This window comes from Anoplopoma fimbria, chromosome 20 (genome assembly GCF_027596085.1).
Source record: "Anoplopoma fimbria isolate UVic2021 breed Golden Eagle Sablefish chromosome 20, Afim_UVic_2022, whole genome shotgun sequence".
Taxonomy (NCBI): domain Eukaryota; kingdom Metazoa; phylum Chordata; class Actinopteri; order Perciformes; family Anoplopomatidae; genus Anoplopoma; species Anoplopoma fimbria.
This window is the reverse complement of record NC_072468.1, coordinates 24,081,648-24,103,087: the sequence shown is the minus strand read 5'-3', so window position 1 is coordinate 24,103,087 and position 21,440 is coordinate 24,081,648. Positions and strand designations below refer to the sequence as shown.

Genomic DNA, 21,440 nt, shown 5'->3' with positions numbered 1-21,440 from the left:
AATCATTGCAAACACGTAAATGTCAATGCAAATAAGAATAATCTGTCAGTATGCATTAGAGGGCATAATGGAAAAAGCAAATATATTTTGAGTGGTGTTGTTTTCTGCAGTGTGATTGTTAGAGTGAATATACCTCTCTGATATTATTGTTGGAATCTCGTCCATGTCCATGCATGAACCGAATGTGGTAAACAACAGAATAACGTCCATCTATATTTCCATGTTATTGCAGCTGTCAGAAATAATCTTCATCAAGTCACCTGAGAAAAAGATGAAAAAAGTATTTTCAATTTCAACTCTGTGATATCTGTGAGCAGTTTTTAGGTCACGGTAAATGACACCAATGGAGGGCTCCAATCAGATCCAACATGCAAGCAAGTAAATGTCGCAATAAATAAATAAAACTTGCAGAAAACACACAAGACAACAGAGATTCAGACTACCTTTTTCTTCACTGCAACTTAAAGATTTAAACACAGCTGGGTTTTTTCCCTCTCCGGCATTTCCATTTTAGACTCGCTTGACGTTGCTCTCATCTTTTTGACTTACATCAAGTCCAGTATAATAAATTTCAACCCTTGCATCACCAACATGACAAGCAGCCAGTAGTTAGAGGTGTCAGAGCAACAGTGACCCCGCAGTATCCAAAAATAACTATCGGTTTACGCTTTGTATTGAAAAAATGCTGGATTGTGAGAAAAAAAACAAAGTCAAAAGTGTTTTAAAGTGTTTAAAAAATAGATATTAGAACAAGCAGAAGACATGAAAGTTCATCAAACAAAAGGCTGAGACAGAACTGTGTTAAGAGGTGGTTTCTTGCTCCAGAGGAGACAGGACATACATCAAACAGCAGGTGCTAATCACACATTCTACCTATCAAATGTTCACACCTCTGGTTATCAAAGTAAAAAAAAAAATAATCTGGATGAGACTAACGCTGGCTGTTAATGATATTGGATGTTCCAATTGGCTATTAAACCTTCATTACATAAATTGGAACCAGTGGCTCAACGTGAAGCATTTAGAGGAAATGAACACAGTGTAAGTGGGAGCTCTGCAGAGTCAACACAACAGAAAGAATGAATTAAAATGCCGATGGAAACCTGTAAAAAAAAAAGCATAAATGTGCACCTAGGGGCGCAATCACTGCAGTCTATTTAAATTCAGTGCTCTTCCACAGTGCACGCTATGGTATACGCAACGCAGTAACCGCTAATGGCAGCTTGGATGACATCCAATATGCCAACGTGGGGTGTATTTTCTGACAAGGCGAGCCGAAGAATAGGGGTCTGCCTTTGGGATGAGTGAGCATAAAGAGGAATTTATGATGTGGAGGAACAAGGCTGGCAGAAATCACTGGAAGCACCTGACTCGTAAATTGAGAGCATGTTTCTGTCACCGAGGAAGAAGGAATGACTAATGTCTCAGATTGCTGTTTGGGCCAGTTTCTTTCATCTCAATAAAGTGACTTTGATATCTCTCCACCGTTACCCAAATGTGCCAAGGACAGTTTGTTCAGCTTCGAGGAATTAAAGCAGCACTTTGCCGAGACAATGCGGCCTCATTATGCACGTAATCTTACAAGTGTAAACAGTCTGGCACAAAAGTGTTTTGGGTGCGAGAGCTTCTGATGGATGGATTTGTTCCCTGACGGATGTCATCTGAGGGCAAACGCAGCGTACGACTGTAACTTTGTGTACTGTTTGAATTAAATTAATATTGTACAGATGTAAACACCAATTTAAAGCTGCACTGAGCAATATTTTCACAATGGATTAAATATCTAATGTGAAAGGTGTGACAATTCCCACAGATAATTATCGCCTGAGTGAGCGGAGCGTTTTTTAACATCTTTCAGCTCATTGTTTTCAGGTGTTTTACGGAGCTTCACTGTTTTGAATCGGTGTCTGTTCAAAGTGTAAATAAGGAACTTACACGTTAGTTATATCAGCTTCATGAGGTGTTCATTTGTCAGCGTTAACAGCTTGTTGCTCTGCCTGAAGGTGGTAAACAATTAAATTAATGCAGATTTCAGAGTTCTGTGTTTCATATCTAAAAAGTAATTGCAGATATCAGGCTGTTTCACTTCTGCACTTAATAACATTGCTGATTTAAAATAATCTTTAGCATCTGAGAATATTAATAACTATAAGATTTAGCTGTTGAGTCTAGTATTATTCCTTTTATTAAAACATCTGTCAATCATTTTGTGAGTAACTGCAGGTTCCAATGTCTTTAAGCCTTAGTTCTAATCTTCTGTTAACTTTTAGATCACTGACTGTTCCCTCACTACAACCCAATCAAATGATTAAACAGAGCTGGATGTAGAAAGCAGAGTTATGTAATTAAAACGTAGAAAATTAAACTCGAATGGATCTCAAATATCTAATAACCTCAATTCAGCAGTAAGTCTCTGTCTTGGAGGGTAATTTCCACAAGTGGGAGAGGTTGGATTCATTTAACTCCTCTTCAAAGCCTACAATTTTTACATTATGTTAATTTCCAAACACCATTTTACCCGGCAACAAGAAAAACTAGCGGTTTTCCTGTCCGTTTAACAAGCTCTATGTGAATGAATGAATCGCATTACAATCGGGCAGTGTGCAGCCTCCTCAGTTATCTTTGGGCCCAGATCTTCTCCCTCGGTTCAGTTGTCCTGGTCCGGAGCCATTCATGCCTGCCGTCTATCCCCTAGCTCGCCCACAATCCCTGATTAATGTGGTCTGGGCGGGAGCTGTCAGAAATGGCAGAGAGAATCATGGGATTTCTCCTTCAGAGTCCCAATGACACCCAGCAGCTGCAGGAGTAAACAGATGACTAACCACTGGCCTTTTGGCAGCCTGTGGAGATTCACACGGAGGGAGGGCTGCGAACGATGCTTTGACATTTAGGTGGATTAGAAAGTTCTTGGGTTCTGCTCTCGTGGTGTCAGAGGTGGTTGGCATAGTAATTATTTGCGTCTTGGTTTTTAATCCGCTTGACCCCCCACCCCCCCCCCCACACACACACACACGCCCAACGGCACTGTAAATGTAGAGCTTCCTTTCTGTTTCCAGTCGCAGACTTTTGTCCAAACGAAATGTTAGAAAGTGTAAAACATCCTTTACAAGCCTCATTTAAAAACAAATCCCATTTTGTTGGCGACGCTCCAAAAGAACATAATAGGTATCTTACTTTAAAAAAAAAAACAACAACAACAACAACATCAACAAGCAATTGTCATTTCAGATCATGTCCTGCTGCAGAATACGTTTCAAATCTGGGGCTGAAGCTGTCCTGGGGCACAGTTTTGTGTGAGGTATTGACATATTAAAGGCTCTATCAGACAACGGCTGGTGTTTTTTTATTTATTTATTTTTAAATCAAAAAATAAATTACTCTCCTCAAAACACTATTACTCCTCCGGAAATGAAAACTCGCTCGTTGTGAATGTCTCATATCAGGTAAAAACTGGAGAGAATTAATTAACCTTTGTCATTTTAATTGCTTTAGTGACAGCTGTCCTTTGGTGCCGGAGCTATCCTAATGCACATACTGTGGGCTTGTCAATTACTTTCCCAGAGAATAGATTAAAACGCCACAGAGGATAGAGTCATTTCATTAGTCAGACTTAATGCCCCCCAGACATAACCAGGTACCAACACTTCACCCCTAAATATGCAGGAAAATGAGTAAAACTATTACGCCCATATGAATAGAATGAATTGTGGCAACATGAAATAAAGTTTACGCTCTATTTAATTCCGTCCCGCTGCTTATATTACATTTGTATAGACATTTTTTCTCTGGAAGGGTTTGATCATTAGGAATATTTTAGGGCTTTTAATAAAAGGTCTCTCAGACTGAAATGCAAGGCACCTGTGTGGAGCGGCTAATTGCTCTAATGGATGTGAGAATAGTAACGCTGTCAATTCTTACCACGCTGGATAATGGCAGACAGCACAGCCTGTCTAATTCTCCCATTTTTGCAGTTTGCACATCCGTGATTCAATGCTTCTCGGCTCATCATGAATCTGAAAGTAATTAGGCCGCTTTCAAATATCCGTCAGCTGAATGTCTCGGCCGTTTCAAGCTCCAAAAGCACAAATCTCCAGTCTTTACTACATTATAAGACAAGAGCCGTTTTCACATTTTATCAGGCTGCTAAACCCCCTTTCATAAAAGGGGCCGTGAGGAGGTATCGTGAACGCCTTTATCTAATTACAATGAGTTTAACAGAAGTATAAGCTTAAATTCTCAGAATGCAGATACAACAGAATCCTAATATTGTATGAAACAGTTTGAGATACAGCGTCTTGTTAAATATGTCTTCATACACACAAAAAATCATTAGTGACTGGGTCACTATAGCACAGACACAATACTGATTTAACTTTAACCAACATCCATGGGCAAAAAACCATTGGGTCCACAATCAAACCCAAACTAAAATACCGTATATATTAGTATAGCTAGAACTATAAGTTGTATTTTTCTCTAGTGCTTTTTTAATTACATTATTTAATACAGTTGTGACAATTTTGAGGTAAAATTTGAGCTAGTTGCGTCTACCACTGGGTGATAATGACCATATATTAGTAGTAGAGTGAATGACACATAAAAAATAACACGTTTGGACAAAACAACCCATTGTCTTGGGTTTGATTGGTCGCCAATTGGTTTTTCTACCACTGGGTGCTGAGAAAAATTAACCAAGAAATAGGTTGGTTCTAAATATACTGTATATTGGCATAAGCCAGTGATTTTTAATACATGTAATTAAATAACTTTATTATTTGTCAGGATATTAACATAGTTCTGAAACAAAACCTACTGGTCAATTGAAAGACAAGTATTGTGATCAATCAACTGTTTCAGTTATTCAGAAGGCTTCGACATCACACAACAAGTATTTTCATTTGCGATTAATCTGTTTTGTCAATGAATCGTTTGGTCTACATCAGCATCTAAATGTAAAATATCACAAAATTGTGGAAAATGCCAACTGCAAGTTCTCGGAGCTTATCGCGACGTCTTCAGCTATATTGTTTTGACTGACAAACAAAAATATTCCATTTATAAAACTAAGAAAAGGTGCAGTTTCCCAGTTCATGTGAGAGGCAGCTTTATCAAGTATTGATGTCAAAGATGTGTTTGCTTTTTCAAAACGACATGAGATACAAGAGGATTACATGGCTCATGAATACGGCCCGTTTCTAGCCTCCGATTCATCACCTTTTTTTACCTTCCTTTTGCTATCAGAAATCCTCATCTACTACATCCATAACAGACTGCCACACAACACAAAGGGCGGATCTTCTTCTACCTGAATACCTCAGATTTAATTTCAGTTAAGAAAAGGAAGAAAAAAAAAAAAGGTCTGATCAGCTGCATACATCTGTTTGTGTGAGGCGATGCTGCACCCTGACAATTACGCTTCGTTTACAAGCAGCTGCACCTCAGAGAAGAAGAGCAACTGGTTGGAAATGAACATTTTTTATGCTACACAATGCTGTCAGTGTGTATTTACTGAAACAACGGCAGAGAGAGGTGATGATTTCTGCATGCCACCTTGTCAAAAACATCACTAAAGCGTAGAGATGGGTGATGCTATTAATACCATATAAAGACACAATAAAGATAACACCGATGCTGATTTTTCCATCACTGAACATTTTACCCCCAGCATCTGGTTATGTATCAAAACATCAAGGCTTTGCGATCAGTGTAAGTGTCCGCACAAGAAGCCGTTCACCATTATGAGTAGACCATTTTTTCCTCATGTCACAGTCTGAATATATAGCACAGTTTCCCTTCAACGTCCTGCCTCTAAAACAGGACGGCAGGTAAAACAATCAGGGGCCCCGGCCCGCACCGGAGCCGGGGCTTCGTTTGCCATTGATTTATATCTTAAACAACCTCTCCTGGTGCTTCCACTGCTAAAGGTGAGACGCACAGCCAGTGTTTGTGACAGAGATGGACTAGGTGCCGTGGCAACAGAGAGAGAGGGATGATGCGGTTTTAAAAAATGCATCACCATTAAATCAAAGAGTAACCTTGAATGAGTTCAGGCCGGTGCCAGCTCGGTGACATGCTCTGCCCTCAGCGCTCGGTGCCACTGAGCATGCCAAACAGCGGGGGGGTAGAGAGAGAGAGAGAGATATATATATAGAGAGAGAGAGAGCTGCGACGCTCTGATACAGGTTAGGCCGGCAGTGCTGGGTAGCGGCCTAGCTCCTCGCTGACCAAGGGCACTCACACTGACATTTTTTTATCCACGTTAGAGCTCAACACGTTACAGACAAACGTACGTCGTCTGAGGGACGGGGGACGTCCTTGCAAACAGAAAAGTTGACCAAAAAAACTTGTTAATCACTTGGACTTAATCAAAAAATGAGTGAACAGATGGTGCAGAGTCGAAAAACCACTGGTTCAACATATGTGACCCTGCTACCTGATGTTTGACTAAAAACCTGCTCTGACCTTTTCTCTTTGTGTTTTTCTTTTTTTTTCTTTTTTTTTGCTTATATGTCCAGAGGAAGAAAAAAATAAATGGAGAGGGTTCAAGGTAAAGAGATTCTTTAATAATGAGAAAACACCTAATGTGAATATGGGATTACTTTTATTATTCTTGTTTGCAGCGAGACAAACTCCCCAAGCTATTACATGGGTTTTAGCAGCGCAGACAAAGCATCAGAGTGTAGCCTAGAGGAGGAAGTATTAAACCCAGCTGCTCCCTCAGCTACAAAAGGCTGAACTTTACATATTTCTTACTCATGCAGATTGCTAAATCAAGGAACTACATTTATTTACGCTTTTTAATAAAGCACTAAAGCCTCAGAGGAAATCCCTTATTGAGACGCCTGGTGGAAACGCTGTGAAGCTGCCGAGTCCCAACAAAGTACCCACATTTTCAGTAAATAATGTCTACTGGGCCGTTATGGTATACATAAAACAGTTACCAGTGCATGAGGACGGACTGAAGTAGCGTGCATACATTGGAAATAAAAATGCATCGCAAGAAAGGAACATCCTTTTAGATTAGATTTCCGGGGCCGAAACTATCTGAGGTATATAACTTATTTTTTAAATCTAACTTTCTCCACTTCTCTCACATTCATTGAGACATGTCATCCATCTATCTCGGCCTCCGGCTGCAGTAGTTCCTCGACCATGAGTGGCTGCTGCGGCGGGGCTGTATTTCAGCATGTTGAAGTGCATGGAGAATTCCCATGAAGGGTAAGGGATTATGGATTTTGGCCTCTAAGCTGCCTGGATGCCCAGTGAGGATGTCTCTGAGCGTAGTAATCTTCAAACACCACGCAGAGTGATGAGTGGGCACTGAGGAGTTCTACTCGGGATCTAAATGTGTTCCAGCAAGTTACTGGTGTGAGAGAGAGAGAGACGGGGGGAGAGGAGGAGAGAGGAAGAGAACACCATTTGGTGCAGAAATGGAAAGGATCGATTCAGTGGCTCCTTCAGGCTAGAGACACTTTTTGATCCTGTGACCTGTTTTGAGCTACAGTCTGTAGTCTGTGTCGGAAAACTCGCGCCGAGCAAGGGGATCACATCGGAGTGGTGCAAATGTAAATGTCATGGTTCCCCATCACCACACACAACTGCAGATTGGAAAGAAGAAAGAAAAAAACAAGTCAATTGAGCAATTTTTGGGGTCAGGTCGGGCGCTCTCGTGGGGGGGGGTTCGCAAAACCCTCATAATGAGGGCACGCTCAAGTCTGGTTTAGACTGTGCCCCAGAAAGATGGGACTCAATGTGTTGTGGCCAATCTGGCATTATGTACAGTAGAGGACGGCGGAGTGTGAAAGAAGTGGCTCTGAAAACACAAAGAAAAGCTCTCGAATGAAGCAAAGCACCGGAGTAAGGAAATGTCAGAGAAAATCAATAGTGACGCACGTCCCTGATCAATATCAAGAAAGGAATTTCTCCGACTCGATCCTGATTGAATTAACCCCCCCCCAACAGCATCACTTAATTTAAGGCCCTGATTGTTTTCCTGTCTTACTTAAGTGAACTGAAATTGCTTCGATACCATCTTGGATCCGAGGATAAGGTGGGAGGCGGATCAGACGGGGTGAAGGACGCCGGTCTTTATGGAGATGATATCCTCTCCTTAAGAGAACGCGTCCATCCATCTGCTCGTATCACAAGCCTTGAGATGTTTGTCAGAGGTCAGGGTTTGGAAGGGCGCCGAGGCCTGCTGGAGAACCTACTTTCTGTAATCAGACCGTACGACTATTCCGAAGATGCGAAAATAACCCAATCATGCTTGATTCCATATCGCACTGACGATGAAAACGAGCTGCATTGTGCAGAATGTGACCTCAGGCGGGGGTTCAAGGATCAAAGGGTTCAACGTTCCTTTGGTGATAATCAAATTAAGTCTGCATAGCTCTACATAAAGCACACTTTCCAAATATAAATCCACACTCTCCTGTTTTTAAAAAAAGAAATAAAACGTAGCACAGTGTGCTGATCAGTAAAAGTGTTTGTATGCCGCTCACACACACACACACACACACACACACACACACACACACACACACACACACACACACGAGCCTCGTGACTGTGCAGCACAAATACTGTCCGAGGCTGCAAACAGGTACATCAATTTTGGAGCATGACAAGAAATTCCCTTTAGGTGACAACGAAATGTACATGCTATTAGATCAGCTGCAGTATAGTGTGATGAAATAAATTGAAGCCAACAGATGAAAGCTTGGGGGGCCAACAAACAGGAGAGAGGAGACTATCAAAGGTGCACTGCGCTTCTTTTTCTGTGTTACACTGCCATCCTTTGGACAAATACAGAACTGAGGGAATGTTGCTTCTGCACAGGACTGCAGAGAGAACGCAGAACTTTAACAATATCTGATCTTATATTGAGTCGGGGTGTAACTAATGATTGCTTTCATTAACGGTTCATCTGCCAGTTACTTATTTGATTAATCAGTTCACCTTTTAGTCAATAAAAACAGTGAGAAAAGCTTTCAGTCGAGGGCCTTCAAAGGTTTTGAAATGTTTCGTTTTGTCTGACCAACAGTCCAAAACTCAAAGATGATGACGCAGCAAATCCTGTCACTGGAAAAAACTGGAAACAGGATGTTTGGCTTTTTTTAATTTTTAAATCCCTGAAGTTATTAACCGAACAACAACATAGTTGTCGTTTTTGGTTTCTGTCGATCGCCTAATCAAGAAATTCACAATTGTTTTTTAAGGTTTTTTAACACCTTACTGACAGAACAACATTTTAATCAATACATTTGTTTAGAGCCAGTTTAATGGGAACTTTGAAGTGACAGGAAACATAATCAATATAATATATTTATTATTTCATATCTTTAAACCAAATTTCCAAAGTGTCTAACACACTAACACTGCTCTCCCTCTCTATTGTCTCTATTACAGAATAAACTATATTATGATAACGTGTTGTACTGTTTTGTCACAGAAAATACTTTATTATATTATGTAGTAAAATGACTTAATCATTATTCTGTTGTATGCTGTTTACATACACTACACCTGGCTGACACACCAATATTGTAATTCTGACTTCTATATTCAGTTATTTTCTTATTTAGTTTTTCACACCTCTAATTACTTATCATTTTACTTTCTCTATTCATCTGTACTATTTAACTACTTTGTGCTGCTGTAATGCTCATATTTAACACTCTAGAGATCAATAAGGCTTATTGTATCCTATCTTATGTATCATTTTATAATAAAATATCATATTAATTCCAAGATCTGTCATTTTGTATTATTTTAATTTCTGATTCTATTTGCCAAAAAAAGTCCTGTATAATAAAGATTGTTGTAAGCCTGCAAATTTCCCCGCTGCGGGACTAATAAAGGATTATCTTATCTTATCTTATCTTATCTTATCTTATCTTATCTTATTCTTTCTTGTTTATCTTATCTTTTGTTATTCATCATTAGATTCTTGTTTCATTATTATTGTTGTTACTTTTGTCACTATTAAAATCATCATTATGATATTATTATTATTATTATTATTATTATTATTATTATTATTATTATTATTATTATAATAAAGATTGTTGTTGTCATTGTTCTTTATTCTACAACCATGAAACCAGTTTTCACATTTGGGACACAAATCCTCCTGTAATGCTCATATTTAACACTCTAGAGATCAATAAGGCTTATTGTATCCTATCTTATGTATCATTTTATAATAAAATATTATATTAATTCCAAGATCTGTCATTTTGTATTATTTTATTATTATTTATTATTATTCTATTTGCCAAAAAAAGTCCTGCATAATAAAGATTGTTATTCTAGATTCTTTATTAATCATTATTATTGTTGTTACTTTTGTCACTATTAAAATCATCATTATGATATCATTATTATCATTATTATCATTGTTGTCATTGTTCTTTATTCTACAACCATGAAACCAGTTTTCACATTTGGGACACAAATCCTCCAAATATAGGCAATTAGTGTTCATTGAAATTAATATCTGTTTGCAGGAGACAAACAATCCTAATGGGATGCACCCTGGATGACGTCAGCACACACACACACACACACACACACACACACACACACACACACACACACACACAGTGGAGAAAGGCCCACAGCCGCAGCTACAGACTGATCAACAATGGGAGGAACATAAGGAGCGTTTTCTTTATACATGGTACAGGTACGTGTGATGCTGGGCTTTTATTTTGCTTTATTCCATCATGTATATTGTGATAATATATAATAATAATAATCCAAAGGAGCGATGCTTTTGCACAGTGCAGCAGGACAGCGCGCATGTATTGTGGTCATATTTATATTTTGTGTATATTCTCTGGTTAATTCACATATAAATGCATATTAATCACGATGCATTGCTTTCTTATTTAATCTGATTTATTGCAATGCTTGTATCGCATCGTGATGAATCAGATTCAAATGAGTCGTGACGTGCAAAGCTGTATGTGCCCAAAAAATAAATAAATAAAAAAAAAAGATTATTTATTCATGTCGCCCCTGTTGGACAGCAGGTGATGTGCTTCTGGGAAACATGTGGTGTTGTTAATGTTTTTAAATATGTCATCAGAAGCTACACATCTACTGTGGTGGTGGTTAATGTTTGAACACAGAGCTGTCACACCTTATTATGACTTATAAATATGAATACCAGAGGTCAGTCACACCTTATTATGACTTATAAATATGAATACCAGAGGTCAGTCACACCTTTATGTGCTCCAGTCGGTACCTTTGAGTCACCTCTTGCTAAATGTGTCCAGTGGTCAAGATCAGGTACTTTATTTTGTAATTTTCAGCATTTCTTGTCCTCTACATGTCAGAGGTACATTGTGTACTCTGTACTCCTCTACGCTTATTTGACAACATTGTATACTAGTCAATTCTCAGCTTTAGATTATTAATACAAAGTATAAATCAATTAAACATATCATTGAATCAATTATAATCAAGTAACATGATATGCTTCCGAAATGGGCCATTCTGCCCAATGAGTACCTTCACTTTCAGTACTTTGAGTATATTTTTATGCTAGTAGTTTAATACTTAAGAGTTTGATTGCAGGACATGTATTTATTAATTCAATTCAATTCAATTCAGTTTATTTTGTATAGCCCAGAATCACAAATTACAAATTTGCCTCAGAGGGCTTTACAATCTGTGCACACTGTAGTATTGTTACTTTACTTCTGTAAAAATACATAATACTTTCTCCCCCACTGCGTTAATACACCCGGGTCTGCTTTCACTAGAACTGCAGCGGTGCAGTGATCATATAATTTGTTATTGTTTTTACAGAATTGTTTTCTAAATTCATAGCTAGCTCTAAGCAACCTTCTTTTAGACGTTTGAAAAGTTTTGTGTAATCTAAAAGTGATAACTATAATAAACTTCTATAGAATAATAATAAAAAAAGCAAACATAAAATTGTAATTAAACACAAGGGAGGTCACAGTTATTGGTGGAAGGCCACTGTGGGTTTCGAAAATAATCAGTAAAAGATTGTGATGAGTTCAAAAAGCAACATGTAGCCAGTGCAGGTGTAATAGGATCTGGTTTCTTTGTTCATGACAGAGATGAATCAAACCTCAGGGATGCAAGGAGCAGCAGGAAAAGTGTTCTGCTCGAGTATTTAATTGACCAAAAAAGTCAGAATTACTTGACTGCTAAATGGGAACTAGTTAAAATGATACTGAACATTTAAAAAAATAATAGGTGTGATAAAAAGTAAAATATCTGCAAAGCTAGAACTGCCGAAGTTTTGATGAAAACACTGATTTGTACATATTCTGTAAAGCATTCTTTTTACACACAGAGATGTTTAGTTGCAATATGTGAAACATAAGCGTTCTGCTGCCTTTTTCTTGAAAAAAAAAAAATGGGAAAATGTAAAAAAAAAATAAAACTAGTTTTCCAACTGTTCCCAGGTCCCACTACATAATCCTCACTACTTCTGTTATTCGTTAAGTATTTAAGTTGCTCTGCTTTCTCTGCAGGTAATCTCCAAAAATGGAGGGAGGAAACTTGTGAGTATAAACCTCTGTGTTTACAACCAATCAATGAGTTCTTCTCAGATTGTACACAGTACAGTCCGTCTTAGTAAAAGCACCAGTAACGACACTGGTCTACCTCTGTGTCATTGCAGCGGCTACCCTCAAGACTATTTCGACCGCTTCATGCAAAGCCAAGACTCGTCTGTGGTGAACAAGTTCCAGCAGAGGTACTGGAAGACCAAACAGACGTTCATCAAGGTCACGGGGAAGAAAGAGGACGAACACGTGGTGGCGTCAGATGCGGATCTGGACGGCAAGCTGGAGGTGAGGAGAGAATATGAAACTGTTGTAGTTTTACTGCATGTTAAGAGACTCAGGGCGAAGAAAGTAAGGTGTTGCAGCCACATCACAGAAACATCAAGAAACACTGGAGATTCTTTCCCTTCAGGCGGGGACTAAAATGGCTTTTTGATTCACATGATGCCAGCATCCGCTTGGGGCTTGAAACATTACATTAGGCTGCCTCCCCAACCCGCCCGTCATCCATGCCTCCATTTCAGGAGTGAAGGGACTTTAATGGCTGAAATCAATACTTCATAAAAGCTGGAACAACCAGCCTTAATTTAGGCTCCAAGCATTGAGATCAACTGGATATTTACATGCAGGATCAGAGCTCGTGTTTTAACGCTTTGATGTGACATTTTGACACTTCTATTTTTAACTTATAAAGGCTTTCACATAGGATATCAGTTATTTGTCTTATTGAATATAACTCACAGCATATTCTGGCACAGTACTACACAACAACTCTGACTAAACTGACAATAACTTCCACGATGATCGGGCGTTTTGATTCTCTACTTTGCAGGTTTTCCACTCCGTCCAGAGAACATGCATGGAGCTGCTAAAGGTCATCGAGCAGTACCAGAGGAGGATCTGCTGTAAGTATATGGTGGAAAAAGAAACTAACTAATAATAAAAAACTATGAACTGTCCAAGGAGTGCATGCAAGTTCATCCAATGCTCCAATGCTTCATTTAGGAGATGTAACACAAGTTTATTTTATCCCACGAGCAAGAGCAGTTATGAACTTAACTCCGTCCATCCTTTCCTGTGATCTCCAGTTCTCTCCCAAGAGGAGAACGAGCTGGGTCGTTTCCTGCGCTCCCAGGGCTCGCAGGATAAAACCAGGGCTGGAAAGATCATGCAGGCCACAGGGAAAGCCCTCTGCTTCTCCTCCCAACAAAGGTAGGCGACATACAAATAAAAATCATCAGTGTATTTATATGTATGTATGAATGTATGACACATGTGCGCCGAATCCTTATGAAACAGATAATTATTCACATAGGAGTTACAGCTGCACCACTAAAAGGTTTTATGTAAAGGTCAGTCAATTGTCTTATTTGTCCGTTGTCTTATATAAAATGAGAATTACATTTATTTGATTTCCAAACCTGTTTCACCGTGTCCTACTTCAAAAATGAGACAAAACAACCACACATACAGATTTATTGATACGCCAATCAAGTGTCCCATTATCATAATATTGTACAAGAGAGGTGAGCTCTAGATGCAGATCTCCTCCAGGCGCATCTGTTACGACCACTACTGCGTTGTGTGATTGAATGAATACGACCCACAACATGCTAACCCTCCATCTAGACACCAATGGGGCTGTAAACTGTCGAAAAACACACTTCATTCAAACTCAAAAAACAAGCAGCAATGTATGCAGGCTTGAAGCTGTCATAAAGAAATCATACAATCTTGCCAAAAACAAAATGAAACCCCCCAGCTATTGTCTCACTAGCAGTTAACAGTGGTGAACGAGGAGTAAGCAGACAGTGCATGTCGGAATGAAACAATTATTAAATGGTCTTTTATGAAAGAGCGAGTCACTGCAAGTACCAGACGGTCCTCCAGCATGCAGCCATAACTGCTCACCCCATTTATATTACGCAGTTTGCTGCAGCAGAATGTGAAATTAGCTGTGGACAGACACAGAGCTGCACACTCACTCACTGATGCGCTCATGCACACGAGTGATCGCATGATTCTCCCAGCGGGGATAATTACCAAAATGATGTTAAATGTCAAATAATTGGAAACAAAAAGTAAACAAATGTGATTATTCACAGAGAGGATGAGTAGCCGTGATGTCAAAGTCATTTTCCTTTGTTTAGAGTTTCTATACTAAGAGAGACAAACAAAAGGTTGTTCTTTCAGGGTCCTGTTATTAACTTTACTATTTGCTTTTGCGAGAATGTTTCAAACGTTTTCTCTGCTGTGGTTGGAAGAGTATTTTACCTACGTGACTTTAAATTATTAAGCAAACTGTATTATGTACTATGAAGTTCAGGAGAGGATCTGACGCCAAGATTGTTTCTGATCTAGTAACTTGACGCATTCAGGATCTTAATACTTAATCTACCTTCTCCATCCCCGTACAGATTGGCTCTGAGGAACCCTCTGTGCCGCTTGTACCAGGAGGTGGAAACGTTTCGCTACCGAGCGATCTCGGACACGTGGCTGACGGTGAACCGGATGGAGCAGTCCAGGACCGAATACCGCGGGGCGCTGCTTTGGATGAAGGATGTGTCACAGGAGCTGGATCCAGATACTCACAAACAGATGGAGAAGTTTCGCAAGGTCAGACGAGTTGAGCGTTTTCACTACAGACAGGTGGACATGTCAGAACAGAAAGCACAGGTGTAACTAATTACTAATTACATAATGTTATTATTTGCACCTGTGCTTTTCCCTGTGACCTGTGAAAAATATCTATATACCTGTAACCTGGTATTAGAAGTTGCTATATGTGTGAACGATATATAAAACATCAGTTTGCCAATTCATTAATTATGCTTTTGTTAAATGATGTCGAATGGCTATTTCTCAGCTTGCAATCTTTTCTGGTCAGAACGACATAAAAACAGAAATAGTTTCATAAACCTGCCAGCACAGTGTGTTTTACGTCTGATCCCACCAGCTATCTGCTGTCAGACTGCACATTTTTTCAATTATTTTTTGTTATCATTCATTAATCCTTCAATTATTTTTTTCAATTAAATGTCCTGTCCTAAAAATGTCAGGAAACAGCAGAAAATGTCTATCACAAGCTCCCAGAGCCTGAAGGAGACGTCTTCCTGCGTCATAACCAAAGATATTCACTTATCAAAATATTCTCAGTATTGTTAACTAAATGAGTAAATGACAAATTGATTCAGCCAATATTTACAGCAATACCTCAGGCCACATAAGCTGGAAATTAATTTTTTTTTTACAAAATAATGCCACTAGAGGGCAGAAAACACCATCAAATACTGTCAGTTGATTTAAAATATATTGTACTAATCAAAAACCCAGTATGCTCTTTTTTTTTTTCTGCTTACACTTGCAGAAAAGTGAACTCTTGTGTTTGTGTTCACTATTCAACCCCGTGTGACTCATAACACTGGGTGCTTGTCTTCGGCTGGGACGTTTTTCTTATCCTCTAAATGTATCTCAGGTTCAGGCCCAGGTGCGCACGACCAAAACAAGCTTTGACAAACTGAAGAATGATGTCTGCCAAAAGGTGGACCTGCTGGGAGCCAGTCGCTGCAACCTGCTCTCTCACGTTCTAACCACATATCAGGTATAACGAACTCCAGTCGTTTGCATACACACCACTGATCATAGATAGGATGTTTTCACCACATGTGGTTAAGCCAGGAAGGAAGACAAACATGAAAGGGACAAAGACACTGCATGGAGAGTTTTAACTGTCAGACTACATTTTTAGGAGACAAATGTACCGATGTATACTGAATATGTGGCTTGTTCTTCTGTTTCAGACGACACTTTTGCACTTCTGGGAGAAGACATCCCACACTATGGCGGCCATTCACGAGAGCTTCAAGGGCTGTCAGCATTATGAGTTCTCCGCTCTTAAGGTCAGAGAGGCTCTAGACCTTCACACATGAGATCTAAAGTAGTTCTACATCTTGAGAATCGGCCAATAATTATAAGAAGTGACCCTGTTGTTCTTTCAGACTTTACAAGGCCCCATGGACAAGCTGGCTAAGAAGAAAGGGAAGAAGAGAATGAAAGCAGAGGCCGGAGATGGAAAGAAAGCCGAGACCACAGACGACCAGTGAGTTATCTCGTCCTGATCTTGACTCCTGCAGGTAGACCAAACACGTGCATGCCAACGGTGAAAAACGAGATTATGTTTATAAACACTAAACCAGTCCGGACTGAAAATAAAAAGAGTATTTTTCTACACAGCTGCTGCTTTATGTTTGCATAACCAAGTAATAAACTGATCTTCTGTTTGTCATATCTACAGACTCATCTCACTAGAATATGAAAACACCAGCGATATGACCGGAGGAGGTAAAATACAACAATATGTTATTATGGTACTATAAAATGTGAAAATAAACTGCGACTAACAATCATTTTCAAAATCAAATCATCTGCTGGTGTCTTGATTAATTGATCAGTCTGTGAAATGTTCAAAAGTTGTGCAAAAAGAGTTCCTAGAAACAATTGTGATAACTTAAAGTTACCTTTTTTGTCTAACCAAACAGCCAAAAACCAAAGAAATTCAATTTACCATCACAGAAGGCAAATATTAACATATGAGAAGTTGGAACCTGTGATTTTTTTGTCATTTTTGCCTCAAAAAAAGACAAATCAATTATCAAAATAGTTCCGATTCCTTTTCTGCCAATCGACTTATGGTATCAGCCTTTGTTTATTTAGAAATTCCTTTAACACTTGTACCTACCATTTACAAAAGCCCAAAAATGTAGAATAACTTAAAAACGCTGAATAAAAATGTCTAGTTTTGGGGAAAATAAGACTAGAACTTAAGCTACAAAACCATCAGTAACATTATTTTTGTGTTATAATATAACTGTGCGTTTACTGATTGAGTCCTCTGAACACTTTGCCTTATCATTCTAGGGAGTAAAGATCACCTCTCTGCATATCCAGAGTTAGAGGGAGAGGATAAGGACAGCATGGCCTTACTGAATGAGATCCTGGGCAGCATGTCTGTGGATGAGGGAGACTTCTCTCGAGAGTGGACGGAAGTGTTTGGAGACACTGATGAAGGAATGATCGCAGCGTTGGGTAAACCGGCGGAGGCCCAGCAGAAGGAAAACTCCTACTTTCTACCATCTCATCTGTTGGACCAGAGCTTGAATAATCAACAGTCTTCCCTCTCAGGTCAGAAGGTAGAATGTGTGTGTGTGTGTGTGTGTGTGTGTGTGTGTGTGTGTGTGTGTGTGTGTGTGTGTGTGTGTGTGTGTGTGTGTGTGTGTGTGTGTGTGTGTGTGTGTGTGTGTGTGTGTGTGTGTGTGTGCATCTGTTCTTGTGTGAGGAACAGTACAAATGTGCAAAACGCTCTTTTGTTGTCAAAATGAGTCCACTTGAGGTTTCCATCATTCTCTTGTTGCTAAAACATCTAAATAAGCCACCATTATAATATTGAAATGAAGTACTCAGGTGAAATAAATAAGCCTGAAAACTAAAAAATAAGTTACATTGTTTTTCCATGAATGAGCGCATTAACAAATGCAAAACAAAAAACGCTGCTTTTTCCTAAACTATTCCACACACTCAGAAAAAAGTGGCTTTAAAACCCATTTATTAAAAAAAAAACAGCGTCTGTCAATGTAATAGAAGGAGGCTATAATAACATGGCAATTAGATTTACCAGAAGGTAATTGCCAACTACACTCCGTTTCATCTGGGCCTGGGCACTGGCTGCTAGCACCTCATCTGGTTTTGTTGCTTTTGTCTGTTTCCAGCTTTGGAGGGTTGAGTTGTTCCACCATAAAGCCATAAAGACATTAAATATATACAGTATGTAGTTCCTGGGTAAAAAAAATGAATGCTGACATTTCAGTGTAGTACATTTTGTCTGAATTTCTGAACTTTTCAGAGCTAGTAGGTTAGAATGAGTCTGACAGTAAACAGTAGTTCCAGCATGGGTTGGAGTCACAGTGTCGTGTCGATAAGGAAAGTCTGGAGCGAGAACAGGTTGAGGAGAAGCGTGTGGTCGATGGGATCCGAGGCAGGCAAGATGGCAACGAGTTTTGAAAGCGAGGCTGAGAGTCCAGCTGGTCGACGAGGCACACTTTGACCCGATCAATCTCAGCCTTTTTAAAACAATATTTAAAACATATTCAACCTGCTTGAATTGAATTGGTATTACAGCTCAAAGTCCAGATTTCAGGACGACTAACACAATATAGCCGCCCAAATAACTGTCAACAGAATTCAGAACTTTGTGAAGTACGGAACAATTTTGAAGCACTGAATGAGCTTCAAGCCAATTCAAGCTGTCGTCAGTATTTGAGTGCAGGAAGGAAAGCACACGGGAAAAGACCGACATGCGAGTGCAAAATAACTTTTGGCAGCATGCAAGAAAAACAAAAGCTTACAAATATAACAGGAGTTATAGGAAGTACCTCATTGAAAAGGCTGATCTTGGGAACTTAATTGCCTCACAGGGAGAACAGCAGAATGACTTCTGACTGAAACATCACATGGGGACAGAGAGAGAGAGAGAGAGAGAGACCAAAGCTCACAACCTCCATTTGACCAAAATCCAGGAAGGAATCTGGTCCGGAGTCAAGTCATCGTGACTGATCTTGACCATGCGGCCCAAACAGCCGGATTGAGAGTAAAATGGCTCGAGACCAAGAATGTAAAACAAAGCTACAACAAAATCTTTGTGGAGGAAAATCCCCAAATCCAGTCAAGAGTCAAGAACATTCAGATGCATTCAATAAGATCTGAAGCTGTGGTCATATTCAAAAGCTTTAAATCTAAAACAATGACAAACATTTCTCGAGGATTTATTAAAAAAAATATATATAATGTTTTGGTCATATAATGTTTGGTGCTTCAACATCAGGAATGCAGAAAATGTCAATAAGGGGAGGTTTGAAAACATATCCTATTTAGTCCTTTAGGCCTGTTTGACTCATGTGTTTGTATTAAGAGCATAGATTGTTACTAAAGGAAATACAAACAGCACATTCCAGTCTTCTCCCTGGTGGCATTATTTGCTGCTACATACTGTATTTTCTGGATTCACAAAATTAAACTTGCCTGAAACAAGACTTCAAAGTTATATTTGCAACTTTTGGCCTGTATCTAATAAACCTTAACAATGTCAGATGTGATTTTTGCCGTTATAATGTTTTGATTATTTCTTATTTGTGTCTATTCCACGTCATCAACTGTGTGAGAAGAGTGTGATGATTTATTCGTTGGCTCATGCTTTGGCTCGTTAAGCGTCCGTTAATCTAAAATCTGTGTCCTGCGCTTCAGATTGGGCCAGCGTCGCTCCACAGGCCGCCGCCGCCGTGGCCACGGAGAAGGATCCCTCATCTGGAGCCAATCAGAACCCTTCTAAACCGGCAGCGAAAGGTAGGTCCGGGGCCAAACGAGTAAAACAGATGAAAAGATTTGAAAGAGAAAAATACTTTCTCATTCAAAGTTTATGGGTGCTTTCAAAGAATTTGTGGGTTGTTTCCATTCAGAATTCTGGATATCAGCCACATGCACTCTGGGTAAAAAAAGAGGGGTGGATATGTTTTAACAGTGTGTCTGTCTTGATTCTTTTTTACAGAGAAAGCCGGGACGTCCAAAGACCTCTCGGCGTGGTTCAACCTGTTTGCCGATCTGGACCCCCTCTCCAATCCCGATGCGGTCGGCAAAACGGGCCGAGAGCACGAACTTCACAACGCATAGTTCTTTTCTCATCGCCATGGTGATCTGAGATGGATACCTTTGTTGGAGGGTGCAGCAGAATATAGCTTCCCCACGTGACCAGAGAAAAAAAACGATCAGCCAAACACACACAAATGTTTTCTCTTTAGATTTCAAGTAGATAAAGAGCTGAAAAAAAATTGACAATTAATTGAGAAGTAAATCTACAGAAAATGAACATATAAAGAGAAAATATTTTTGATTCGAAGAAAAATACCAAATATATTTGGGAGTTTTTGACTATTTCTGTTTAACCATTTGGTGGTAAACTGAATATCTTTGGGTCGTGGACTGTAATATGATAAACAATAAATCAGAAAGTGTATCCAATAGACAAAACAATTAATTATCATAATGAAAATACTCAATAGCTGGATTTTCTTCTTCTTATAACAATATATGTGGAAAATGTCTCTTATTATGACCTACCGTACTATAATATTACAGTAATAATAATAATAATAATAATAATAATAATGGATTTTATTTATATAGCACACTTTAAAATACAAAGAAATCTCAAGGTGCTGCACAGGGTAGAACAATCACAATAATCAAATATAATAATAAAACGCTAAAAACAAACAAAAAATAAAATAAGAATTTAAATTAATTAATTAATTTAATCATAATGAAATCTAAGAATATCTATTAAAACTGAACAACCACCCAAACACAAGCAATCTAAATTACCAAGACCTTAGGGGAAGGCAGAGAGGAACAGGTGAGTTTTAAGATTTGATTTAAAAGCGGTGAGGGAGTCTAAGGCCCTGATCTTCTCCGGGAGCTTAGGTCATATAATCGTAAAATCATAGTTATAATATAATTACATATTATTAAAGTATCTTATTAACTATATTGTTATAACAAGAGAAATGCTTAATCTGATTTGTTTTCTCTTGGTGGCAGTATTACTCTGTTAATCTGTTCCACTAACTACTACCAGCTCTCGTCCTTTCCATTCTGAAAGTAAAGAAACATTAAAAGACGACCATATTTGGCCCGTTGGCTCCTTCACTTGGGTTAAACGTTTAATGTTAAGCGTGGATACCTCAGTACGAGTCTGGAAGAAGAAGCCTTTGACATTAGCTGCCTTGAAAATCTGTAGTCTGGAGTAGCATTCATGCTTTATTTCATACTGGAAATTGCACA

The 21,440-nt window shown here is 39.0% G+C and overlaps 1 protein-coding gene across 2 annotated transcripts; it reads left to right on the top strand.

The window, feature by feature from the left end:
* The first annotated feature begins 12,531 nt into the window (after positions 1 to 12,531).
* ica1 (islet cell autoantigen 1) lies at positions 12,532 to 20,270 on the top strand. 2 transcript variants are annotated; one of them, XM_054622169.1, is made up of 12 exons: positions 12,532 to 12,548; positions 12,668 to 12,839; positions 13,384 to 13,456; positions 13,640 to 13,763; positions 14,969 to 15,167; positions 16,027 to 16,152; positions 16,352 to 16,450; positions 16,550 to 16,650; positions 16,846 to 16,892; positions 17,499 to 17,732; positions 19,848 to 19,946; positions 20,149 to 20,270. In XM_054622169.1, exons 1-12 carry the CDS (start codon positions 12,532 to 12,534, stop codon positions 20,268 to 20,270), a joined length of 1,413 nt encoding a protein of 470 aa, XP_054478144.1. The 2 variants fall into 2 exon arrangements, with proteins under 2 accessions (XP_054478144.1, XP_054478143.1); XM_054622168.1 differs by having other exon boundaries at positions 16,846 to 16,912; positions 17,483 to 17,732.
* The last annotated feature ends 1,170 nt before the right edge of the window (positions 20,271 to 21,440 follow it).